We start from the raw sequence: 25,520 nt of genomic DNA, 5'->3' as shown, positions 1-25,520 counted from the left end.
TATCTTCATGTGACAGCTTTTCAGCTATTCCCTAATTTCAGTTTTAATGTAAAAGTCTACCTTTACCGTTTTTGCTATTCCCAACAATGTAAAAGTCCACCTTGTTGCATAAGAAAATATCCCGTTATTCACAAAAATTTAATCAAACAATCTCTTCATCAAAGCAGTCGAATGTCATATAGCCTTTAAAAAAAAAACCTATCCTTAAGGCTAAAAACCCTCAACACTTGGAACGTGGATTGAAATGCGCATTTTGCCGGGGCGACGGGCTCCGTTCAACGGAGCTTGAAATTAGACTTTCAGTTGGCACTCCTCTCGCCCCTAGAACCCAAGGAAAAGTGTAATCATTAAAAACAAAAAACAGGTGTGGTAAGTGTTAACAGTATGTAGCCCTTAGATGTACAGGTTTGCTCTCGCGTGTCCCTCTAAAGCCAAAACTTATTCATCATTTCCTGCGGCCGAGTTTATACAATAAACAAATCAAAATGAAATTATCAAAAATGATCTGCTGGATTTCTTTTTTAAGGAGGGAACGTACAATCAATAGCAATCCGACTATCTACACAAAGATTCGTCGTATTGGAAAAAAAAAATTTGACGATTGTGTCTGCCAGCTTTTTGTTGGGAGCCCGAAAAGAAAAAGAACATTCATCACAGTTGACACGTTCATTTTTATGTAGGTAGCGCGTATAGGGCGGTGAAACGTCCCCCTTATCTCGCCCCCTTCCGTCCACGTCACCAAGAAGAGAAATAGAACTAATACTATTCACATTCATACATAAATAGAAATGTCATTTATCGTTATAGCATAACTTATCAAGAGACAGACACCTTAATAATCATTACACCACTCACAAGCACATGTACAACACAAACAAATAGTTTTTGTAGCACATTTTTATTGTCCTTTGGACACGTTTGGGGGGGGGGGAGAGAGAAGGGCCGATTTATGGCTGATAGATGGTCAAGCGGACCCCATTAATAAAGAGCCGTTGGTCCGGCGACCTTGTATACGAGCAACGTAATAATAACAAAAGTTTGGCTGTAAATGGCTCTATGCTAATGAAGTTGTTGGCTTTAATTGTCGGCAATCTGTCGCTAGTTTACTCTAGTTTGCTGGCTTGTGCTATAAACTAAAGATGGCTGCTAAAGTGAATGAACAGTGGGAGGAGACTATGAGTTAGTGCATAGCGAACGTAATAATATCGTTCGGAAAACTTGCGGCTGCGCACCAGATGGCCGAAATAACTAGATGCCTTCCGTTAGACACTTTGTCTTTCTTCTTCCATAATTCACTTCTACGTTCTTTTCCTTATAGATAATACAATTATTTTCAGAGAATTAAATGCTCGTTTTTTTCCTCAAAGTATAAGGAAAACAGGAATAGATGAAGGTTGCACAAAAGTTGAGTGCGTGATTATATCAATAGAACACCAAGTGATAATTGGCCTCGTCCCTTGCGTCGCAACTTTGCCGATACGCCGTTCCGTTCCTATAAATCATAAAAAGACCTTCTTGGATGGATTGTAGTGAGGCTAACAGTGAGGTCAATCGAATCAATCAAGACAAATGATGAGTAGGGATTGCTGATTCGGCCGGCCTTTTTTTTTTTATTACCAACCCAAAAAAACTATAGGTGGATTGATGTAACCATTTAAGGAGACGACTTAAAAGGTTAGCCGCAACTCTTTTCATTCACACCAATATTCAATCGATCATTACAAACGTTATCCATCCTTATCAAATTCCCCGAATATCTTTTGTTTTCTTCTTCCCTTATGAGAATAAAAAGCCATCCAAACAAATATCGGTTCTTATACACAACCTGCTATTCGAATTCTTCTCTCACGAGAATAGCAACCAAAGTCTCATCCGCTCAAAGTGATGGTGATTGAGTCAATATAAAAACACGACCAATAAAACCTACTACATTTATATGCAACTGAGGCCCTACTTTTTTTAAATATTATGTAGACGTGTCGTCATCATGACGATCGTTATCGATCTCTCGAGACAAGAAATAACACACAACAGAGTGAAGGTTTTTTTGTTGGGCGGTGGTTTATTTGACTACACACTGCGATGTAGAAGTCACATACGGTTCATACATACGTAATGCACACCCATATTCCTTAAAAAAAAGAGCTTCTCTTATACGACAGAACCAGGATATGTCGTCCTCAACTGCTGCGCTTTTGACTTTGTCCTTTTTTTTTGTATGACACCCCTCGATGCCCTTTTCTGGAGGGACTCCCTCCACGATATGTTTTGCGATTCTCATTGATCAATTTTTTTTTTACCAAAAAAAAATAGATAAATAAAAGAAATATTATTCACAAACCCGAGGAGACAATCGTCCCCTTCGACATCAGCATTTACAATAAAAAAAAAAGAAATGTATGCATATAAGAGAGGAGTGTATAGAGGGACTGAGTTTACATATACAGTTTCCATTTTTTTATAGACTGATTTTTTTTTCTTTGAGGGGGGGAGGACTATGCAACAAATGGCTTTTTGCGGGGGTGTTGATCGTTTTTTTCCCCTTTTGGCAATACACAATAACAACGGACTTGTCTATCGAATTGACGTATATACAAATGCCCAACATACTTGCGCTGTTGGTTTAACAATGTAGTCAGTGCCATACTTTTATTCATGAAACTCTACGAGAAACCTTTTTTTTCAGCCTTTTTTTTTTTGTAGAGCGCGCGTCCGTGACAATTATGCGCGCATCCCGGATTTCTATACATATGTGTGTATAGTTCGAGCCACAAAAAAGAAAAACGTCTCCTGCTGCTCCTCGTGTCGTAACTGTCTTTCTCTCTATATGTATAAAATACATATAAACACACTAGACTCAGATGAATAATAAAACGGGCTAACCAAAAATGGGGAGAGGGTTAGAATTTTTTTTTTCTAAAATCGACACAAAAAAAAATATGAATGAATAATAGAAAAGATGTTTAAAAATTGTGAACAGATGAACCAATAGGAGAGAAATGCGTTGTATCATATGGGCCGCATGGAGTTAAAACTGTATGGCAGGGCAAATGGAAAGGACCTGATGTTTGGAGAGGGAGGGCAAATCGGGGAAGATTCAAATCGATTCGAATCGCTTGCATCTGGGCATCACAGCAGGAGCGCATCGACGAAATGTTGTGGTGCCCTCGATTGTCTGTTGTTGGTAAATTCTTTTTTTATCGCCATCGATTCGATTCAAATGCCAAACGTGATGTACTCTCGGGAGCAAACAGGGATGACATGCAAATCTTTGCTACCAATTAAATTTTTATTTATTATCATTTGTTATCAGTGTGTGAGTGACGCAAATTTTTATAACTTCAGCGTTTAAGTCGAATTTTTTAAAGATTTCCTTGTAAAATAGAAAGAATAATCCTGCGCTGCTTAAATGTTTGGGGAGGTTGTTCTGGAACGTGCCTTGTTTACATCATGTTGCTCTCCGAGTATCTTTTATATATATACTCGACACAATCACGCCCTAATCTGCAATAGGTTTCCATTAAATTAGACTTTGTCTTCGTTCAGAATTCTACGCCTGGCGCGCTGGCCAAACTGAAAGCTTTTAACAACTCGACATACTTTTTCTAAGGAAATAGTTATTTTGTTTTGTTTTTTTTTGTTCATGAAAGTCACGACCCTCTTTAATTATCTGAAAATATATTACAGGTCGTCCCGGGCCGCTCGGCTATTTTTTTAATGTTGTGGCTTCGTTTTTTTATTGTTATATCTTTTTTTTGTTCCCGACCGACACCAATGATGAGGCTGGACCATCACCTAAAACCCATCTTCAATTCCGACAACAACAGCAACAACCTCACATTAATAATAATAAGGCAAGACATTTTAATAAGGCATTTTTAAAGACATTGACTGTTGAAAAAAAACAAAAAACGGGGATTGTTTAAGAGAATAAAGAAAACAATGGAACGAAATGAAAATCAGGTTATTTTCTATTTCTTTATCATAGTAAATAAGACCCTCGTTATTAAGCAAGAAGGTTCCAGCGGAGAGGCAAAACATTTCAGTTGATCATGTCCATTTATTGCGCTTTTCTCTTTAGCGAAAGGTGCCCTTTATTGTACAGGGAAGAACTGCGTGTAGATAGACGGTGTGTAACAATTGATTTCACGCCCTCTCAGACCCTTGTCGCGGACGGGCAATTCAAGAAGAGAGAGGCGGAGTATGTGTGTCTATTTTTTCCTTGCTGGCTTGTTATTGCTAAAGGCATCCGCATCAACAGGGCACGTTCCAAAACAAGCGGTTGAAGCGTTAAATTCAGTCTTCACTTCAGAAACTTAAAAATTCTTTTTTTTTCTTTCTCCCATTTTTCACATTTTCAATGGCAAAAAGAAACAAGTAAAAAATAAAAAAAAGATTAATGGATACAAAAAGGCAAAAGACCTGGAACGCTGTTATTATTCTAAACACGTGGAAAAATCATTGCGGCCCGCCCGTCATGCAGCGAAAAAAGAAGAAGTGCTGACAATGTGCGTATATACTCCCTGCTGGGCAACGTGTGTCAGTGTAGTTTATACACATCGGCCCTGCAATTTACTCGATATTCCAATGGATGACGGATGATTGCAGGCCTCAATAATTCCATCCCTGCTTAACTGCGTGTAAAAGCTGTACATTTATTTCCGGCTTTTTTTTTTTTCTCCCCGATGTGCCCTGACATTTCATTAGTCTGATGAAACTGTTTGAAAATGGAACTATCCCTGAAACAGACGACCAACTAGAGCGCTTGGATACCTTTTGGTCCGATGCGTTCTTCTTTGACCTATTCCTTCAACTATACGTCCTGCCCTTACTTTTATTTTTAGTTCACCTCACCATCGAGTTTATATATATATAGACATATGCGTCCCCGTGAAAAGACACGAGTAGAATTTCGATGTCTCTAGGTGCGTTTGAAAAGCTGTTGCTATTTAGTATATATAGAAGGGAAAACCCACTTTTCTTAAGCTGCCGTGGCAACAGCAGCAGGATGGCCAGTGGCAGTGCTTCTTCTAAAACACGACAGAGTAAAAAAAAAAAAAAAAAAAAAAAATCAACGAAGAAAAATCGCAGGTAATCATATGATAGAGATCTTGTATTGAAAAACAAGATAATATCCATTCGTCTTTTGCAGCTCTGAAAAAGAAGTAAGAAAAAAAGCCTGAAGCTATGCTGTGTGTAGCACGCACGGTGTGTCTTGTGTGTGTGTCGTGTGGTTAAAGCGAAGGCTTCTCTTTTCGTTGGATGACGTCAATTGATGTCTTCTTTTACCAACAGGTTTATCTCTTTTTTTTCGGCTTGTGTGTGTGTGTGTGTGTGTGTGTGTAAAAGATGTATCTAAAAGAGGTAAATACAGAGGAGAGAGAGTTTATATTTAGTTATAAAGGAAAAGAAGAGGAGGAGGGAAAGGTAGGAAAGGAGGAAGATCATGACTTGATTTGAATGTGTTGTAAAAAAAGAGAGGAGGCGGGCGGCGTCGTCTGCTAGCGGGGGTGTCGGTGTGTGTGTGTGTTGTAAACTCCAGCTGAGTTGATAGAGCCCGACTCGACCGATAGGATTTTTTTCCAAAAAAAAAAAAAGGGAAAGAGGAGGCGCGATCCGGCGTGTAACGAGGCTCCTCATCCACGTCTTATATTTTATGTACGCCGCATTAAATCACACGACCCAACACCAAACCCACCACCCCCTAAGGGGGACCCTTCTCCTCAGTGTTTGTAAGAGATGGAGAAAAAAAAATTCCTCTCTTTCTCGTTCGGTTTCTAACCTGACGTTAGAAAACAACAAGAAAAAAAAAATGAAAATGGAGGGGGAAAAGGCGTCAGCTCACCTGCTGTGATGAGTCCATCCTGCCGAGTTCCGTCTTTATTTATTTATTATTATTATTTTTTTTTTTTTACTCTGCCAGAAGTTTTTTTTCTTGTGGGTGTATATAAAATAAAAATGGTTAGACGTGCCAAATAGAAATGTTATAGTATATACCTGGTGCCCTCCTCTCTTTCGATGCCTGTGTAGTGGCCGGGGGTAGTAAAATGTAGCGCAGCAGCAGCAGGTGATCTCTTCATCTTTCATGTACACACATTCCTCGCTCTCTTGTGTTATAACGTGGACAAAAATGAAAATAACACAACAACAATCTTGTTGTAGCCGCTTGCGCTGGCCGCTTGTTTACGATTATTGTTTTTGATGATTATTAATAAATGTATAGCGGATGCGTTGCTCTTTATCTCCTTATTATTGCGCATAACGGATGGCTGTCCCAAGAAATGATGGTGAAGATAACAATTGCAATATGCGGATCATCACCGCATTTGTTTTTTGTTTTTTTACGAAGGAATGAATACGCAGTGTTCCTAAATGAATAAGAGATGCTATTTCTTGAACAGAATAAAGGCATTAGAAAAAAAAGGAGAACTAACGTTTTAATATTATTGGGTCCTTCCTTGGACGGCATACGATTGGATCAACTCGCACATTTCAAGTGGAAGAAATTCCGATGCGCCTGCGCTCAACTTCCATTCCGACACTAGGGCACGTTATCGATTCTCTTTTTTATCTTCAACTTGGATTTCCATTTCCCTTTCAGACGAAATCGAAAGAAAAAGAAACGAATAATTGACGTGAAATATATACAACAAGGCGTGTAATTAGAATATAAACACGCGTTATATTTCTTTTCTCTTTCTCTCTCTTGGAGCGAGCGCACACATCTAGGGCTGGCGCTCTCGTAGGGGTTCCAAGAATTCGTGTCATCTCCCGGCGTATCTTCTTAACATCTTCATCCCCCCCCCCCTCCTAACAGTTTTCTTCTTTTCTTTTGTGTGAACCTTTTTGAGACGATGTTTTTCTTCTGTCCTTGTTCCTTTTCTCTTCCTCTCGCTCACTCACACAGACACACTGTGTCTGTGTGAGAGCATTTTCGCACCTGTAAGTCCCGTCTTTTAACGAGCTCAAGGTGCTAAAGCTCGCCACGGGAGGGGAGGACCTAGTGTGAGAGAGAGAACATCATCATCATGCATATTTCATGATGATTCTCTTCTCTTCTTCACCATTCCTTTCTATTCGTATGTTTTCCTTTTTTTAAGTTTTTTTTTTTTCATGGAGCTGCAGCAGCGAAAGCGCATCACTTGTCCAACAATTTCCATCTTGCCCCCTCTATCCAAAACTCTTGATTTAATTTCATCGTCAAGTCCAACGAAACGCATGAAAAACCAACCAAGGCATTGAATATGAAGAAAAGTGAATAAGTTGTACCTTTGTGGATGATTGCAGTGAAAATGAAACGACTGCAGGACGTGTGCTAAGTTATAGGTCACGAATACATTGTTTTCTGCAATCTAGACATCCATTTTTAAAGCACAAAGTCAGGATTGAATTCCTGATTTATAAATTTTAATGCATCTATCTTTATTTGAGGGGCATCATACATAATCCAAAATCTGTTTTTTTGGTGAGGAGATTTCAAGAATCCCCTAACCAAATGTTCTGTTGTTTTTTTCTTTTTCTTTTTAGAATGAAAATGAAAAGGGCTAGACGTCGTAAATTTTGAAGTTATCCAGGCACGCACAGCATTCTTTTCCCTTCGCTATTGGTCACTTAACGACCGATTGTTGAATGAATGATCGAGGGGGTCCAACAACTCGCATACGGCACGGTGCGGATCGCTTGGTGGAGTTGTTGTATTGGTGTAGGGGACGGGAGGGGGGGAGGGGAATGCGAAGGTGCTGCGTTGTTTTCGATCGGGCGTAGGGGTAGGAATAAATCTCGTTCATTTTTACATCACACCTCGGCTGCGGAATGTCTCAGTCTACACCCTATATTACCACACATTGGATTGGTTATCAATCTGTAGTTTATAACACACCGACGAGAAAAAAAAAAGAAATAAAACCAAGAAAAACAAGAATCCCTGGGAAAATTATACAGTCAGAGTTTTGCTTTGCTGGGCGCCAAAATATATCAGTTGAAGAAGATGAGTTACTTCTATGATTTATCACCTGACACAGTTGAATTTCCCATCTTTCTCTCTCTCTCTCTCTCTCTCACGTACACTCACAGAAAACACAAAACAAATGGCTTAGAAAATCCGTTTGGTAATAAAAACAGTTGGAACTAGAAAATCAGTGATTACGTATTACTCCCATCAACACAAATAATGTTGGGACAATATGTGGTCAGTCACGGTTACTTGATTTCATAGCGGAGGCCCTAACAAGCCGAATCCAATCGGTCCGACTTCTGTTTTGAATGACACACGCAGTTGGCTCAGTCCGTGAGAGGGTTGGCCGTTTGTACACGTTCGAGTTGAAAAACCTCAGTCCCGTTAGGGCTTTTTAAAATGTGAGGTAAGTTCAAGAGCAAAGGGTGGAATATCTAAAGGAGTAATCAACTGACAGATTGTGTGTGTAATCGCTCGAGTATAACAGCAGTTAAAAAGGACACGCTGATTATTCGTAAAGGGGGGGGGGGGAGAGTGGCGGCCAAACGAGTGTAAATGTGTCAATAATAATAAAAACTCATTGACTCGAATAAGTGAGGAAAGACGTTGCACACAGTCAGCTATAAACATTTATCAAAAACGTATTGCCGTGTGTAACGAGGGTGGCGAAACATGATCGGCCACCATCTGCTTCCTGGACCGCCAAAAGATTCCCCCTCTCTCCCTCATCAAACCACCCTCTTTTTGTTAGTCTATCGACCTCCTCTGCTGGTATAGAAAAATGCAGAAAAAATTGCAGAGCCCAATATGCCCTTTCCGACTTGTATGTGCACCGACAAACCACCCGTCGAGTGTAACAATGAACAAACCACATCAAGCGCGTCCTTTTGTCTGTCTCTCTATGTTGCTAGTACATGTTATCATAGAACAGGCAAGAGGGCAGCCTTATGACTAGCAGCAAACTATTTTATTTATAACTTGATTCCTTAACTAGGATAACTATTACTCGCTATGTGGGGATTCCCATTTGAATAGATATTCACTACCTTGTGGTGTAGTTCGGCTGATTTCGTTTTTTTTTTGTATATAGACGTCTGATTGGACGGCAGCGATTCGTTTCCAATAGACCCGGCCTGTTAGAGTACAATCCAGACGCCGTTTGAATAATATCACTGGCCCTTTTTTTTCTTCTTTGATTTAGTAAAAAGAATTTTATTTTCAAAGCAATTTATTTTGAATATATAGTTTATGTTATACGCATAGCAATAGCTAGCCAATCAGGGAATTCTGTTATCGCGCATGATTTTGCGTCTTTCTTATTATTTCGTCGTATATTTTCAAAAATTTAAGAGCGGCAGTTAAATCAATCTTTTCAGGCTCTGATGAAATCTTTTCTCTCGATCCTCGAGCGCTCGTTTCATTCGGATTGAAAAATATGCCTTTTTTTTTCAGGCATTGAATTTTTGTTTTATTGGTAATGGCACCGTTGGTTGTTTATAACTCAGCAACGGTTTTGATATCTTCTTTTCATATGATAGAAATTTCTTTTACAGACTTTCGTTGAGGGCTGCCAATGAAATATTCAAGGGCTTTATAATTTTTTTTTTACTACAATACGTTTTTTAAAATAAATTTCAGTTACATCTTCAAGACATGGATGCTGAATGTGATTAAAAGAATTGAATTCCTCTGTCGAAATTCCTTTGTTCCCTTATAAGAAAAATATATTTTTTCTAAAATTAAACTGATTCCGTAGAACATTATGAAAAGTGGGAAAATAAAGACATTCAATTCGAATAGGAAAAGAAATCGATACATTTCTCGTGGGGCTGCGAGAACACCAATGGTCTGAAAATATTATACGACTAGATCACGAAACGAACGAGAGAAAGATGTTAAAAAGAAGGCGCAATCAATTGGGAGACTAGCGTAGGCGTTGCGAAGAAGTAAATGGAAAATATAGATTTACAACATTGCTTACAAACACACCGAGGTTTCCTCCCTGTCGAATAGCCTGCAGTGCCTAAAAACCAGAGAGAGTTGTTGTCTGTGTATGCATAATACACATAAATAATATCAACCAATAACCAAACGCCAACCTGCCATGTTTCTCTACCTTCCCATGAAGATCCTACCCCTTATGTGTTTCTTCTCACAGCACACACGGCCCTCTCTGAAAAGAGAGAGAGAGAGAGAGATAGACCGGTGGAATCCATTATACACAGGCTGCAACACCAAAAAAGGTTGTTATACAGCACACTTTAAATAATCAAATATCTCTCGTGTTGTGTGGGTTTGGTCCGTCCTTATACAGATGGAAGAGGAGGGCTTCCTGCCTGTCTAGGAAAAAAAAAAAAAAAAGGTTAAAGTTAAAGGGACCGCAGTCGAGTACCGGCCATATTCATCTATAAAGCCTAAGGCCTGACAAAAAAAAAAGAGCGGACGAGGCCCATCATATAACGAACGACCTGTCATTCCCGGCACGTCTTCATCGCACCTCCTCTCATATCTTCTTTATTTTTCTCTCTCTTTCCCTTGTTTTGCGTGTGTGTCCTTCCTACAATGCCGCGCTCTCGAAACTCATCAATACGCAAAACATTTTTTTTTCCCTTTACGGGTCCATCCGTGTCGACGTATAGCTCAAAGGTGTGTGTGTGTGTGTGTGCATGTCGTTCATTCAAATCGCGCGCGTTGATTTAATGGATAATTGTCTCATCAACTTCGGATGATGAATCATTGACACTAGACCCTCGCGGCTCCAACTCTTGACGGCGGTGATGTTTTCTTCACTGTGGATATCATTTCTTTTATCTCTCCCTTATCCAGAATACTCCGAAAAGATGATGATGCATTCTTTTTTTTTCTAACGTGTGTAAACTTGACTGGAGCCCCATCAGTTTGAAGGGGGAAAAAAACCGCCATTTCTGTTCGGTGAGTTTCGGTTGGGGTGGAAGTCTTTTTCTATCCTAGCCGCGCTTTAACTAGTTGAAAGGTGCCATGAGAAATTTACACCTAGGCCCGTACTGATTTTGATGGAGCAAGATGCATGGTGATTGTTATTATGCGCGGCTCTTTCTCTCGAGGGTAACAGCCACATCAGCATTGCATCGCATGTTTGCGTGTTTTTTTTTTTCGTTTTAGTTGCCGTGATCTTAAAACAAACGCCAGCGGCCAAATGAAACACCTTCGGGCTTCTCCGTTTACGATGAATCACAGCAGCAGATAGCGCACAAGCCGACATCATCATCGTTACAACGACGCGATAGGAAAGAGAAGAAAAATTCCTACGCGTCTGCCGATTGACTGCCCCACGGCTTCCTTGAATTCAAAAAGAAGCTCTTTACGCTTGATAGAAATAGATACGGAAGAAAATATATGGACTGAAATGCTACGTCTGTGAATAGCAACAATTTATAAATAAATGAAAAAAAAGGTCTTCATTCCACCCACTAGAAAAACGTATTTTTCTTTATTATTTTTTTATTGCCGCTATGATGAAGTACTTGGATGACTGCAACATGGAGACGCGTACTATTTGGTTGTGTAATAGCCTCCCCCCTCTCCCTCTTAGACATTGTCAACTTTGCTGCTGCCACCATAGACGACCATGGACATTTTCCCTCTTCGGCAAGAATGCTTCCTTTTTTTTCAGTGTGTATGTGAACAGTAAATCATGTAATGCGTGCTGGCCGCGGGAGTTTGTCAACCGCCACCTTGCAGCGCCGTTCACCACTTTTCCTATGTGAGATTTACGCGCGAGCCCAACTGAGCGCAGTTTTGAAAATCGTCCCTGGGAAATTCTCTTTACTTCATTAACACTTGCAACTGCCAGCCGAAGAGTTGAACACCAGCATGCGAAGGGGGGCGCATAAGAATATATTCAAAGCGTACACGTCGCTATGGCGCAAGTTGTCGTTGTCGTTCCGTCATAATTCAAGTAGAAGAATAAGGAAATGAGAAAGGAAAGTTTTTCGTTTCTTTCCCTTACGTTTTTTTTTTTTAAATTCTATAGATAGCGCACACCAGTCCAACCGTAAGCGAATGGCAGCCGAGATTGGAATCATTCGTGAGTCGGTCGAGATGATCGTGACTAGTAACAAGATTTATGTGGTCATATTTATTTATGTACCTAGCACACGTATAAATAGGTTAGATCCAATACATTTACACCCAGTTATTCTTTTCTTTCTCCTCTTTTTCGTGTTTTCACAAACCCACAGACAATTTTGAATCTCGCGCTGGATCCCGGCCTGTGGTAAATCAATCACTTCAATATATTTGTAAAAATGTAGATGCACACACGTGAAAAGGGAATTTGAAAATCAGAAAGGATACCACGAAACGAGGACGAAGATAAAAATCCACTGGCCATTTTTCTTGTTTGGATAGATACGTTCTATAAGAACATTTTTTTTGCGCCCAGCGGTGAAGGGAAGAAAAAAAATCATTCGTGATGATTGAAATCAAATAAATAATACAGACAAGACAGCAATATAAAAAAGAAAAACTATTGTTGTTGCCCTTTTTTTTCTATTCCCTTTCAGTATATAATAATAATACAGGACACACCTGTGTGTGTGTGTGTGTACTGACGTCTAGTGTGCCGGTACTCTGTGATTATATCGTCAGATCGACTACCTGCGCTCGGACACGAGATATACGTACTCCTTATTTAATATTCTTTTTTTTTTCACGTTTTTGTTTAGTTGGATTGTTGTTTAATGAATTTTCCTCTCAAATTGCCGACCGGTTTTTTCTTCTTCTCTTTCCCCCTATTTTTATTTGGCTTCTTTCCACCACTCGATGATGAAACAATGTTTTTTTTCTTCCCTTTTTTTTTTTGAAAATTTAATAACACAGATGCCAAGCTGGAAGAAAATCAGCTGAAAGGAGCAAACCAACATATAAACGGGAGAACGGCGTGATTGAATTAACATAGCGCAGGCTATTGAAACAGAGGGGCAATTGCGTTTCTCTCGATATACGAGACTTGGATGTTATAAAGCACACTCAAAGGCAACTGAAACATACAACGGAATAATGTACAGTTGCACCTCACAGTGTGTTTGCGTCTACACTGTATCACCGTGGGCAACAACACACTTTTCTATATTGAAAATTGTAGTTGATTATATTCAAAAAATTCCAGTGCGGCTTGCGGGATAGAACATGTACGTAAACACAGGGAGGGGGGGGGGGATATATTTATTCTTCCCTCGTTATTTTGTTGTTTCTCTCTTTTCCTATATATATTCGCCGTGATGATGATAGACATTAAAGAAATTTGAATAATGTCTGATTGATATACCAAACGGGAAAGTTACCGGCAGCAGTTTGAATATCAACAGCCAGCAAAAAAAAAAAAAGGCAAAGCAAAAGGTTTGCCGTGATTGATTTATTTTCTCTCTTTTGTTGTGTCTTGTCTCGCCATCAGCGCGCTTGGTATTTAGATATACATTTTATCTTCCTGAAAAAAAGAAAAGAATTTATTTTCCCGCTTTTCTATCATCTGCGCCTACACGCAACTTGTTAATATAATTTTGCGGGCAAGCGATTGTGACTGCTGAACGATGACCAGCTGACACGGTCCGATTTCTCTCACGATTTCGGACACCACTATACCGCAACATCAACATAAATAATAAAAAATGCAGAGAAAAAAAAAAGAGGAACAACACATTTTCATATGCCGAAAGGTTTTCCCCGCAGCAAATCGAGTAATGTTTTTTAATCGGTGATGATTGGCTGCTGTTTGTTGGTCCTAGTGGTTTTTGCGGTCGAACGACAACGACGAGGCTGTGAGAGATTCTCAACCTCAAATGGAACATTTTTCTTTTGACGCCCATAGGTTCGGCAACCTCGTGATTATTGCAGTAAATCATTTTTTGAGGAGGCAAAAAGCATTGGAAAAATAACTAGATGTGCAAGTTACGTATTCAGACAAAATGTCTTTCAAAAAAATTGGAGAAGCAATCTGCACTTAAACCGGCTAATATAATATTTTTTGTTTCTTTTCACACCAAAAATATAATTCTCTGAATTTGTTCTCAACATTCTTGTCTTTTAAAATGCATTTTCCCAGCAAAGTTGTCCACCATTTTTTGCTATTAAATCCCCCCCCCCCAAAAAAAAAAAAATTTAAGAACCGAATCGAAATGTCCGCGCAAACAAACAAATTCACAGCGCCAGATCGCGCATTGAAAAGCATCAAAACGGGCCAATCTCGATCTTGTCCTTCTTGTCCGTCCCCAATTGATGGATCGCCAGTATATATTTAAACCATCCAACGTTCGGAGAAGGAGAACGAATGTTGTTTTGCTGCCGCTGTTTAGTACGGACACAGGTGCGCCATAAATCAGCGTGTATACAGCAGCAGCAACCACTCTCCCCAATTCTGATTCTTGATTATTTTCATTTAAACTATTTTACCCCTGTCTAACGCCAACTGCGCCCAAGTTCTCCTCTTCCTATTTTTTTTTTTTCTCGCGCTCGTGTAATAGTTCCGTGAGGGGAGAAAAAAGAAATTACAACCTTTTTTTTCCTGAGGGCGATTTTTGTGTGTGTCTCTTTTAGTTGGAGGAATGTTTTTTTTCTTTTCTTTATCTTTTTTTTTGGTCTGTATAAATCCTGCGACGGTATATCTTATATGTAGAAATGTCACAACTTGTGGTAGCAAATAAATCACAAGCCAACAAACACACACAACACAATAAAGACAACACGCATGCCTTTCAAATGTTCAGTCTTTTTCTCAGCTTTCTTTCTCCGTGTATAATAAATACGTAGCGAACTATAGCGTCTATTATAACACGATTTTTATCCTAGACGCATATAGAGTTAATGCAGCATACAATTATGTTAATCCAATGGAGATTCTTTTCTCTCTTTATTCGGTGTTTTCTTTTTCCTTTTCTTCCCCCCCCCCTCCCCACTCCCAGATAGGCCAGGTGATATAGTCTATACCCAATCCCTGGGAGCCTCACCTGAACGATGAATAATGTTGTAGTCGTGTTTCGTTTTCAACTTGATTGTAGGTTACATTCCCGACGAAGGAAATAAATGTGCCAACGAGGCCCCACCTTTGCTCCGGCGAATCTGAAGCAAATGAACGAAGGGCTTGTAAAGTGCGGTCACGAATTCATTTGAGTTAATGAGTGACACATCATTTTATACGTTTTCACCTTAATTTGAGTCTCACCTTTTATTTCTCGAGTCACTTCGGTGTTATAAAACTGCGTTTGATATGGCCGTTACATGTCCCGCAATCTTCTTGCTACTTCGTCAACGATCATCAATTTTATCGCGTTACTGTTCTGAACTCGAAGTGTGAAAAATGTGCCATGCAGGGAATCAGGTGATTGCTGCACACGTCTAGGTTATTTTACCGTTGGAACGTATGGAAAAGGAAAGCCGAGAATCAGATTTCTGCGCAAACAGTAAAAAGGAAGTTGGTTTAGTATAATAATAATAATAATACCCCGAGAACAAAATGGCGCTTCTGAGTGCCAGGTGATTATTTTCATCAGTCAGTCACGCAAAGCGTTACATCCATCTCTGGCCTGCAATGGCGACTAACACGAGTGCAATGTACAAAACATATACACGGCAACGTCTATGTGATTAAGTAGGACGGGTTTCAGCGAAACGCGATGATTGCGATGATATGCAGAGGCCACAGCAAAGTCTGCGACCTGCGTCTGGTTTTCTTTTTCTTTTTCTTTTCTTTTCGCCTTCATCATCCGCTGTTTAATAAGAGGGCGAATGGAGGAACTTTCACAATTAGAGTGAATGATGAAAAACAAAAGAAGTTGAATATGCGAAAGACGACAATGAAACACGCGAAGAAATAAATGTAATTTTTCTTTTTTTTTGTATTATGTCGCGCAAGCTTTCCAGCAGGAATGCGTGCGTGTGCTCGCGATCGAATCGATTTGTGGGAAAAGACGGTTTCTTGTTATTACATAGTTGGAGCGAAATATTTTTCTAATCGAAAATGTAAAAAAGGTGGAACAATCGGCCGAGATCGGGTGCCCCCAAATTTCGCTTATTGTTTTTTGTTCAATCCTAAAAATGCATTTCTACTCGATCGAATCACAGAAGCTGTTGCAATAGAAAATTTAACTCGTTGCGTAATGGCTGTCTATTCTTTTTTTTTTTCTCCCATCTCCTTTTATTTTACATCGTTTTTGATTTGCTATCGTCCCAATATTTTTTTATGCCCATATTGGTTCTGAAATACATATATGCATACAGCATACATTATTTTCCTGGCGTTTGTTCTTTTTATCAAAAGAGACGTTTGTATATTTTGGTGTCATATTATAACCGGATCGAAAAGACATGAGAACACACACACACACACACACACTATTTATACATGTATATCGGATCACTACAGTCATATCAAACCGGATGTTTAACAGCCGGCAACAATCGTCTCACCAATGGACTTTTTGAATATCTTTTTTCTTTTTGCTGCTGTGTTTTTTTCCTCTCTCTTTCTTCTTGCGTAGCGTATCAATAATAACACTAGACATTTTCTATATCCTTCGTGTGTGTGTGTGTGTGTTAGCTCTCTTCCAATTCTCCGTGTTTTTTTTTTTGGTCTTTCCTTTTTGGGTTGATACGCACTCCCCCCTCTCGATTTTTCTTCGTGTTATATCCTCCTCCTCTTTACTAACATGGAGGGGCTTTTCTGGTGCCTATTTACATTTAAATGAGTCAACTATCGCGCCAACATCGCCGCCGTCGATCGGTTCCGACGCCGCCGCTGATACATCAAAGGACGTGCCGGAACGAAGAGAAGAGGCAGTGCGGAGCTCTGCCCGCGTGATAATGTATATTATCCCCTCTCTTCTATTTATATACGTACTTCCTATGTTTATATATTATACATAATCATATAAATAATCAAAAATAAATGCATCATAATATTTTAATAAGAAAATAAGCAGCTTCGCTATTTGGAAAGAAACAAAAACGTATTGGTCACACGGTTCCCTTTTTCCAGACAACTGTTTACCCTGGGAATTCTTTTCCCATTCCTGCACTTCTGCCCGTCCTAGTCCTCATCATTTTCACAATCATTTCTTATCGAAAAAGACATGACAATCATCGCAAAGGCGAGAATTTAAATACGCTGAACGAACGGCGATGTAACGCTTGTAGAATGGAATGCGAGGAATGCCTGGGCAATAAAGAAAAATATCAATGTAATATAATAATTGGATATCTATACATGTAAAAGCTGTATTTATGTAATGGGTGGAAGCTGTGAGGATGAGGATGTTAATGACACGGATCCTTTTGTACCAAATGGCTATAAGAATCTAATATATAAATAAAAACAGTTGCAAATAAAAAGAAAGTATTAAACAAACGGCAATGGGAAGTAAAACAAGAAAAGAGCATCCAATTATCCAGTTAATCCACGCCTGGGGTCCTGATAATGCAAATGAGTTGATTGATGATCACGCCGACTTGTAATACAAGGCGCAATCTGAGCGCACACACGCGCCGCAGACGTTATTGCATGAGAACGGGACGGAATCGAAGTCCGATCTATGGCAAAAAAAAAGGGGGAGTTTTATTTTTACGCTCTGTTCGTTGTCACATCCGAATCATAGAGCCTCTTGTCTAATATGCCTGGAACTTTTCATGCTATATATGGCACTCGCCCCCCTACAGAGCCGTGTTATATGGGGCTGGTTAATTAGTTGTGCTTCATCTGACACGCTACTGATCCTTACCTCTGTGTGTAGACGTGCGCAGAGTTGGCTAATCCACAGGGTGGAAGGGACACACACACGGACAGTGGGTGGTGTACATAAAGAGGGTTGGCCATCTTTTGCAGCGAATTATCCCATGACATTTGAGCTATACAACAACAACAACCGAGACACTATAGCTGTTTTTATAAGTGAGAGTAAAGAGGGGTGAGGTTGTGTGTGGGAATAAAGAGGATCCATCTTGCCGTCATCCTGCGGTGTGTATAGGTAAATCCTTTTATCCGTGACATGATTTCCCCTCTTTTTTTTGTCAGGGTGGCCGGGCAGGGGGCGAGGTTGACGCCGGTCGGGAGCAGACGTCTCGGTGCGCGTGACACGTGCCGATATACAACAACAAACGCCTTCCATTTTTTTTTTTTTTTTTGTTCTTTGTATTTGCGGAAGAGCGACGAGAAGGGTGGTTATAATAAATAGAGGACAAAAGGAAGAAGAATAGGAGATAATACTTACATAGAAAGAAAAAGAGGGCGATGGCACGTGACCTATTGAAATAATACCCCCATCAACAAATAGATGACCTGCTTATGTTTATGTTACGCGCCCTAATCTAATGCGCTTTCCTCTGCTCCCTCATGCTGAAAGTGTGTGTTGGCAAAACAGAAATCTTGTTCAGAGAGAACAGCGTCTTCGCGTTTTTGACAATTCGGGAACGTACAGCCTCTTACGTCTTAAAGTGCGTATGAATATGATAAAGATCTAGGCCTAGAAAATCGTTTTTATATATTTTTGTTTCTAGGTCCCGGCTGTTATGGCTGTGCTCGGCAAACGAAATTTGCTTTTACTGATGCCACATTGCCTGCAAGGCATCCGCGGTTACGGTTAGTTAATTTTGCGTAACTCATGGAGAAAAATGTATTTAACATATATTCATCTCCGATTCCATTTTGACGAATGGATGGGAAAAGAAAAAGACGCACAAAACGACTGTGAAACGTCGAATTTCGTGCTGGAAACGTATTTGCTGTCAAAATATTTGCACGGAACGGCTGTAGAACAAACCAATTTGTAAGTCCCACACAAATGATTGCACGGCAATTGACTTTTCTCCCAGACGTGCGCGTAAAATCATCGTCCGTTATGTTATAGTGCACACGACATTACACACAATATTGTATTATAGGTTGGGGTTTGTATACGGGGGACAAATAACTCAAAACGAACCGTTCATATACTGTACGTATACCTGACTTTGTCGTGCAACAACGTACATCTTACTTAAGAAATACCTCAAACTCCATGGGATATTTTTTTTTCTATAAATCCCTCCCAACCCTCTTCCATTCTTTTTGGTCCTCCTCCTTTCCCATCGTCTATTGAAGAGAGAGAGAAAAATAAAGGATGAGCAAATAAAATTCCCATTCCATTATAACGGCCTTAATAGCATAAAATTGCCGATAACAGAGGGGAAGATAACGCCGTCTACTATGTACTTTAGGACTATGCTGTTTGCGGCTGGGCCAATCGTCCGTCCATGTTTACATTTAACCAAAATCATAGGTCACACACGTCCTATCGAGTTATTTATTAACACAAACTATGGGAACTTGTATACGGTTGGCTTATTGTACTATAAAAGTCTAGACGTTTCGAGGCCTCCAAAAATTTGATCAATGGGTCCGAACAATCATCCGGTCATAACAAAGTAAGACGACCCATCGAAGACAGTCCCAATTTTAAGTTTGTGTTCGTGAGCTATTTTTTTTTTATCGTATCCAGGAAAATGGACGACTTCCCATCGACATTCAGTCGCCTATCACAACCTCCAAATAACGTTAACTGCATTAATATTCTTTTCCAGAAGCTACATCAATACTTCCAGCTTTAATTTCAATGTTTTTCTTCATTTAAAACAATACGGAATCCTCTTTAATGTGTTTGATTCTCTTGGACGTAAGGGCCTAGATGGGCGCAGCTGTGACAGGTGACGTCATGTTTACATTCTCAAGCGCTTCGTACACCTGTGCACGTCCAGGTACATTGCACTTTCCCTTCTGGTAAAAAGGAAAATGATGTCTCTATGCTTCCGGACTGTATGGAGCTGTAATGGCCTTGTTCCTTGGCTTTGACATGGGATTGGTCTTAGGCACCACCAGGGGGTCTGGTATTGGCACTGTATATCTAAAGGCTGCAACTACGCAGAAGAGTTCCGTGACGTCTTATTTTTTTCCTGCTTTGATTTAAGATGTAAAAATATGGCACTACGTAGTCTCCTATAATGATTATTCTACGTAATGATTGAATAAATCTAATGGTCGGATGATGTAGCGAAAAAAAGAATTTTTACTCAAGAGCCACACATGGAACAACAAAGCGCTCGCATATAAACGAAATGGAAAATGATCAAATGAGATATGAAGGGGGAAGCTGAAACTGATGGACGATCGCTACAGATACATACATAGAGAAAAGGATAACTTGCGTTAGTATTTTTCGTATATATTTTTTTACTTTTCTCGTTACCGTCCTTGTTGTTGTTGTTATTTGTAGCTGTCGAATGATTCAATCTGGCTAGAGCCGCGCCAATCGGGCCGTCTGGTCGCCGATTGGTCGGATGTAAATTGAAAAAGGAGGAGCCTCTTGGCTGGATAGGTGGAGTTCCTCCGCTATCCAGCCGCCTCCCCCCCTCTCTCTCTCTCTCTGCTGCCTGTTAACTACACGACCACCAGCCACCATAGTTGTGTTAAGGCACACAAAAAAGGGAGGTAGAGAAAACGATGATGGAGAGAGCCGAGTCAGCCGACGCCTCTGCACTCATGCGTGCCACGTCCAGCCGGGTGCACGTCTGATCCCCCCCATGCTCACCAGTACAAAACATAACACCAACCATCTTCCAACTCACAAGGCTTTTACAACAGACTTTTTTTTCACTTCACTCTAACTGTGTTTGTGCTGTTCTTGATCCAAACGTGAATTTGTGCAGTGCAACATCAAAGTGTGTTACAAACATTGCAAGCATCGATTCGACAACATCAGCTCCAGTCACAAAGGAAAGAGTGAAGTGTTTCGTCAAGTGATTTTCATCCGAGTTGAAGCATTAACAGTGTCCTATACAAGTTGTAGTGAAGCCAATAGAGAAAAACAATCAGCGGTTATTCGATAGTTGCCAGCTGTTCAAAACATTTCTTTTCGAAGAAATGATTGTTCAATCGGACAAGATGATGAGGGAACAATCAGCTAATAACAACAACAACAACAATGGAAACAGTCGAGTTGCAGCATCACCTCCGGTTGCCGTACCGGCTCCTGATCATCAACAGAACCCGTGTTTAACGACATCAAATGGGCTACTTTACCGACCATCGGCAGCGGCCGCAGCAGCCGCTGCCGCCTTATCCATGGCCGGAGCGTTTCCTTTCGGGCCGTTTGGAACTTTAAACGGCCTCAGCGGATTAGGCGGATTACGAATGTTGGCCAATCAGTCATCGATGTCCTTCCAGGCAGGAATGCTGGGCATCGGTCGGCCTAATTTGAGCTCATTATTGCCGTTCGGAATTCATCATCCGTCGGGAACGGGTGCAGTCAACTCTAGGCCGTCGGCGTACAATGTTTTCCCTTACGCCAGTCCGCCTCAGTTCCAGCAGCAACAACAGCAACAACATCAGCAGCAACAGCAGCCGATGGTGTTGCAGAAACAACAGCAACATCATCAGCAACAACTGCCATCGCCGGCATGCGGAAGCGCCGGCAGTGGTGTCACGGAACGCAGTGGTGAACGAGGAAGTAACGGCCTACTCCCGCACACTCCACCCACTTCACCGAGCCTCGATGAAAATACCGACCTCAACAAAACAGGTCAGTGTAGCAGTGAAGGTGTTACGTGTATAGGCCTTTTGGCTCGTGGCTTTTAAGTTGTTTATGAAACGTTCGTAGCCGGCCTGTTCGTTGGGAGTTCAATTATTCCGTCGTGCTGCCAGTTGCATTCAATAAGGGATGGAGTTATATGCATGAATTATTGAATTTTAGACGATCCCTCTGTGTAGGAATCTATATAGCTCCGTCACGATGCTTCCAGTCGGATAATAATCACGAAGTTCCACAGTCATCGTCGTCATTGGAGTTATTTATTTTAAACGGCGAAATGGAAATCGGGAGGGGTTTGGAGTAAATAGAATTCGAAGTAAAAAGAATTCATTATTCGTTTGGGTAGACTTGACGAGGAAATATGTACGACCGTTATTGGCTTTGGGAAATGAGTTGGTTCGTGATTGCATCAGGATTGTTCACGACTTTCAATTTATGGCTGACAAGAGGAAAATTCGTTTTAGGAATAAACGACCTGGAACAAAGTTAATCAATTTGTGAACGATCCGAGTCAAAAGTCTTTAAAACGTGAACTCCTTTATCCTATCGGCATTAAATGACCTTTCTAAAAACTCAAATAGCAATAAGAAATTATTGAACCCAACAAAGAGACTGAAATGAACGTCTTTCATTCTGCTTTCCACGAAAACGTGAAATCGTGAATTTGAATAATAACATTGATTTGATTTGATTACAGATCCCGATCTGGATGATCCGACGGGCAAACGTCGTCGCTCACGGACCAACTTCAGCACTTGGCAGTTGGAGGAGTTGGAAAGAGCGTTTCAGGCCAGTCACTACCCCGACGTCTTCATGAGAGAGGCCCTTGCCATGAGATTGGATCTCAAGGAATCTCGAGTTGCTGTAAGCTCATTCATATTTTACTCAATTCAGGCCTAAACTTGTCTGTTCACGATGTCAAAAGATTTCGCGTGTCCAGATATGTCTGTGGAACATAAAAGGCCTGGCACTTCATACTAAACTGTTCAACATGTCGAACTCTGACTAACGATTATTGTCTTTCGAAATGAAACAGGTATGGTTCCAAAACCGACGAGCCAAATGGCGCAAGAAGGAGCATACAAAGAAAGGCCCAGGCCGACCGGCTCACAATGCCCACCCACAAACTTGTTCCGGCGAGCCGATTCCGGCGGAAGAGCTGGAGCGGAAAGAGCGCGACCGCAAAGAGAAGAAACTGCTCAAGTCGCTGGAGAAGCAACAGAAGAAGCTGGCTCTTAAAGGCATCCACGTTGACATGGCCAGTCTTCGCGCCGAGTGGGAGACGCAGCACCGTAACAAACTGTCGGGCCAATCTTCCGGCGGAAGCAAACACGGAAGCAAGTTCTATTTGGGGGGTGGTGGTGGTTCGGGCAGCGCAACTCACGACGCTTCCAGCTGCAATTTAATGGCTGGAATGGACGCCAGTAATTCGTCCGGTGATGATTCGTCCATGAGCTGCGACAGCGCTAACAACGTCGATGTGGACGTCGTCGGAGACGTCGATATCGCCAACGAGGATAACGCGCAGCATTTCAACCAATCGCTTCTCAAATTGAACATTTTTCAACAGCAGCAACATATAAAACAGTCCATGTCTTCTTCATCGTCGGATGACAGGGTCATCAGGCATTTCCCAGTCGAGTTGCTTAACCCACCTGTCGTTAACGCCGCAGCGTCCTCGTCCCCGCAAGCATCAGCCAAACCCAGCAGCAATCATTCCTTCAGTATCGAGAGTCTCTTGTCTTCTAATTGTCGCTAAATTTTGTGTGTGTGTGTGTGTGTGTGTGTGTGTGTATGCATTTTTACGGCGCATCGTTCTCTCCGTTGATTGTTTCTTCTCCATTTTTTTATTTTGTTCATGTTCATTGTTTCTCCCTTTCAACTCGTCAAATTGCATTCCAACATGAAATAAATTATATATCAATGTCTCATACATATATGGTGCAATAAGTTGTATATTTAAAAAACCCAAAATTTTTAAATGTTTGTCTACACCTCACAAATAATTCCTTCCCTTTCCACCCTATACTTTCAGGTCCATCCCCCCTCCACATCTCGTCCGTTAGCCCCCCTTTTCTATCCATCTCCGTTTAAAATTTTTTTTTTTTGAAATATCATCATACAAAAAAAAAACAACCAAACAATACACTCGCGTGCTGCCCGGACCAGTTTGAATATGCAAATTTAAATTCGTTGAATTATAAATCAATTCATCAGGGCCGTGGGGATCAAAAATTCAGTGGAGCGTTTCGTCCTGTGGCCAGTAATGAAAACAACAGAAACTTTTTTTTTTTTTAAGACTCAAACATACAAACACGGAACAAGAGCTCTGTTTTGCTGCTGTTCACACTGTCGAAAAATAAAAAGAAGTGATACATTTACCGGCCCGAAAAAAAAACAACAAACAAACAGCAATTGTCCGTTTCCTGCCATTATGAAGCCCATGCATCACATTGAAAATGAAGCCAAACTGAGCTTAAATTCCGTGCTGCGGGAAACGACGGCAGCCAGACAAGATTTCACACGTCACTTCCCAAACTTGTGCGTTCGTTGCTGTTGATGATTGACTTGGATTTTTCCTTAGCGTTAAGCAGACCGTGTACCAGTGTGTGTGTGTGTGTGTGTGTGTGTGTACAGAGTTGATGTGTTGGCTGCTTGTGTTTATATATTGAGACGACTATATAGCTCGAGTGTGTATAATTATAGACGAAAAAAAAAGCCCGGTGGAGAATAACTTTCTCGACAAGAACAACAACAAAAATGAAGGAAAAGTTTAGATAACGGAAATAAGAAATGGAGAAAAGAAAAAAGGGTCAGCTGATTATTGAATAATTGCTGCTGCCGTTGCCTACCTGGATGTGTGTACAGGTACTCTGTGTAACCGTATGAAGCACGTATGTGTATATGTGTTACACGGGTATACACATACCTGTCCGGATATATGAGCATCGTAAGGGCAGCCATCCGTCACCGGCTCGTTGTCGAGATGACGTCCAAACTCACACAACCCATTATTAATCGTTTGGCTTGCTGATTCACATAATCACAGCGCTGGCTGCTCTTTTCTTCTCCTTTTCTTTACAGTCCTTTCCTATCAACTTTCCCCAGCAGTTTTTGTTTTCCTTCGTAACACGGCGCACACAACACGGCCACTCACACAATCAATCCATCTTAAATGCGCATCCAGCAAGCAAACCGGCAGCCAGCGCACACAGTCTGAAGCGTAGACATCGCACACTGTCTTACGTCTATTATTATTGTATGGAATTCGACATCTTTTTCTTCATCAGAAGCGCTTTTTTGTTTCTCTAATACGATGAATTGAGAGGGAAAAAAAAGGGGACAATGTTGTTGAATAACATACGATGCTGGAATCAAACAAAAACTATTGTCATTGAGTGAATGTAACAATATGATGCTTTAGGCGCTGGTGATTTCGTTCATATTTCTTTAAGAGAAATACATTCACAGTGGGGGGGAAGGCACCAAGTACGCGATACTAAACAATACTCTGCATAATAGATCCGTTACATTGGATTGCTATGCATCATTCTCGAGTGCTCGTAATGATTTCATTTCAGTGCGGCAATGAAATGAAAACAACAAGAAAAAAAACTGGCTCGTAATGGCGATACATAATGGACTGCAGGCTGAGATAATCACCGCAGATCATCTTTTTATAGTGCGTGAATGTTATTCTCGTCTGTATATAAGTCATTCTTGTCGCCGTTGTTATCACGCTTGTTATTGTTGGTGTTTTTTTATTATTATGTTTTGATGGCGTATAAGAGCCGAATTCAAAGCCAAAACTAAAGACTGGAGAAAGGAAAAAAAAAAAAGCCACCAGCTTTGATGGCTTCATTTTATTCGCCACTGAACGAAGCAGTCCATTGATTGATTGTCGTCGTTGAAACAAGAAAAAAAAGGGGGAACAAAAAAAAAACAAGTGAAAAACTGCCTTATGTTGCTGCGTGGCA

At 40.7% G+C, this 25,520-nt stretch overlaps 2 protein-coding genes across 4 annotated transcripts in view; one reads left to right on the top strand and one right to left on the bottom strand.

Annotated features, from left to right (window-relative positions):
* The window catches only part of LOC130692189 (prominin-like protein), a 72,280-nt gene that overhangs the window by 36,466 nt on the left and 10,294 nt on the right, over positions 1 to 25,520 (bottom strand). The window lies entirely within an intron of this gene.
* On the top strand, positions 20,484 to 23,726 carry LOC130692533 (homeobox protein abdominal-A-like). The gene is made up of 3 exons (XM_057515663.2): positions 20,484 to 21,534; positions 22,241 to 22,407; positions 22,580 to 23,726. Exons 1-3 carry the CDS (start codon positions 20,877 to 20,879, stop codon positions 23,300 to 23,302), a joined length of 1,548 nt encoding a protein of 515 aa, XP_057371646.1. The 5' UTR covers positions 20,484 to 20,876; the 3' UTR covers positions 23,303 to 23,726.

This window comes from Daphnia carinata, chromosome 1, assembly GCF_022539665.2.
Source record: "Daphnia carinata strain CSIRO-1 chromosome 1, CSIRO_AGI_Dcar_HiC_V3, whole genome shotgun sequence".
NCBI classification, from domain to species: domain Eukaryota; kingdom Metazoa; phylum Arthropoda; class Branchiopoda; order Diplostraca; family Daphniidae; genus Daphnia; species Daphnia carinata.
The sequence above is the reverse complement of the archived record's forward strand: the minus strand, read 5'-3'. Positions and strand labels throughout refer to the sequence as shown.

Excerpts from the sequence above, each read along its gene's own strand:
- LOC130692533 (XM_057515663.2), top strand. The coding sequence starts at position 20,877 with ATGATTGTTCAATCGGACAAGATGATGAGGGAACAATCAGCTAATAAC. Across the intron at positions 21,535-22,240 it reads TACCGACCTCAACAAAACAG|ATCCCGATCTGGATGATCCG; the intron begins GTCAGTGTAGCA and ends ATTTGATTACAG. Across the intron at positions 22,408-22,579 it reads TCAAGGAATCTCGAGTTGCT|GTATGGTTCCAAAACCGACG; the intron begins GTAAGCTCATTC and ends GAAATGAAACAG.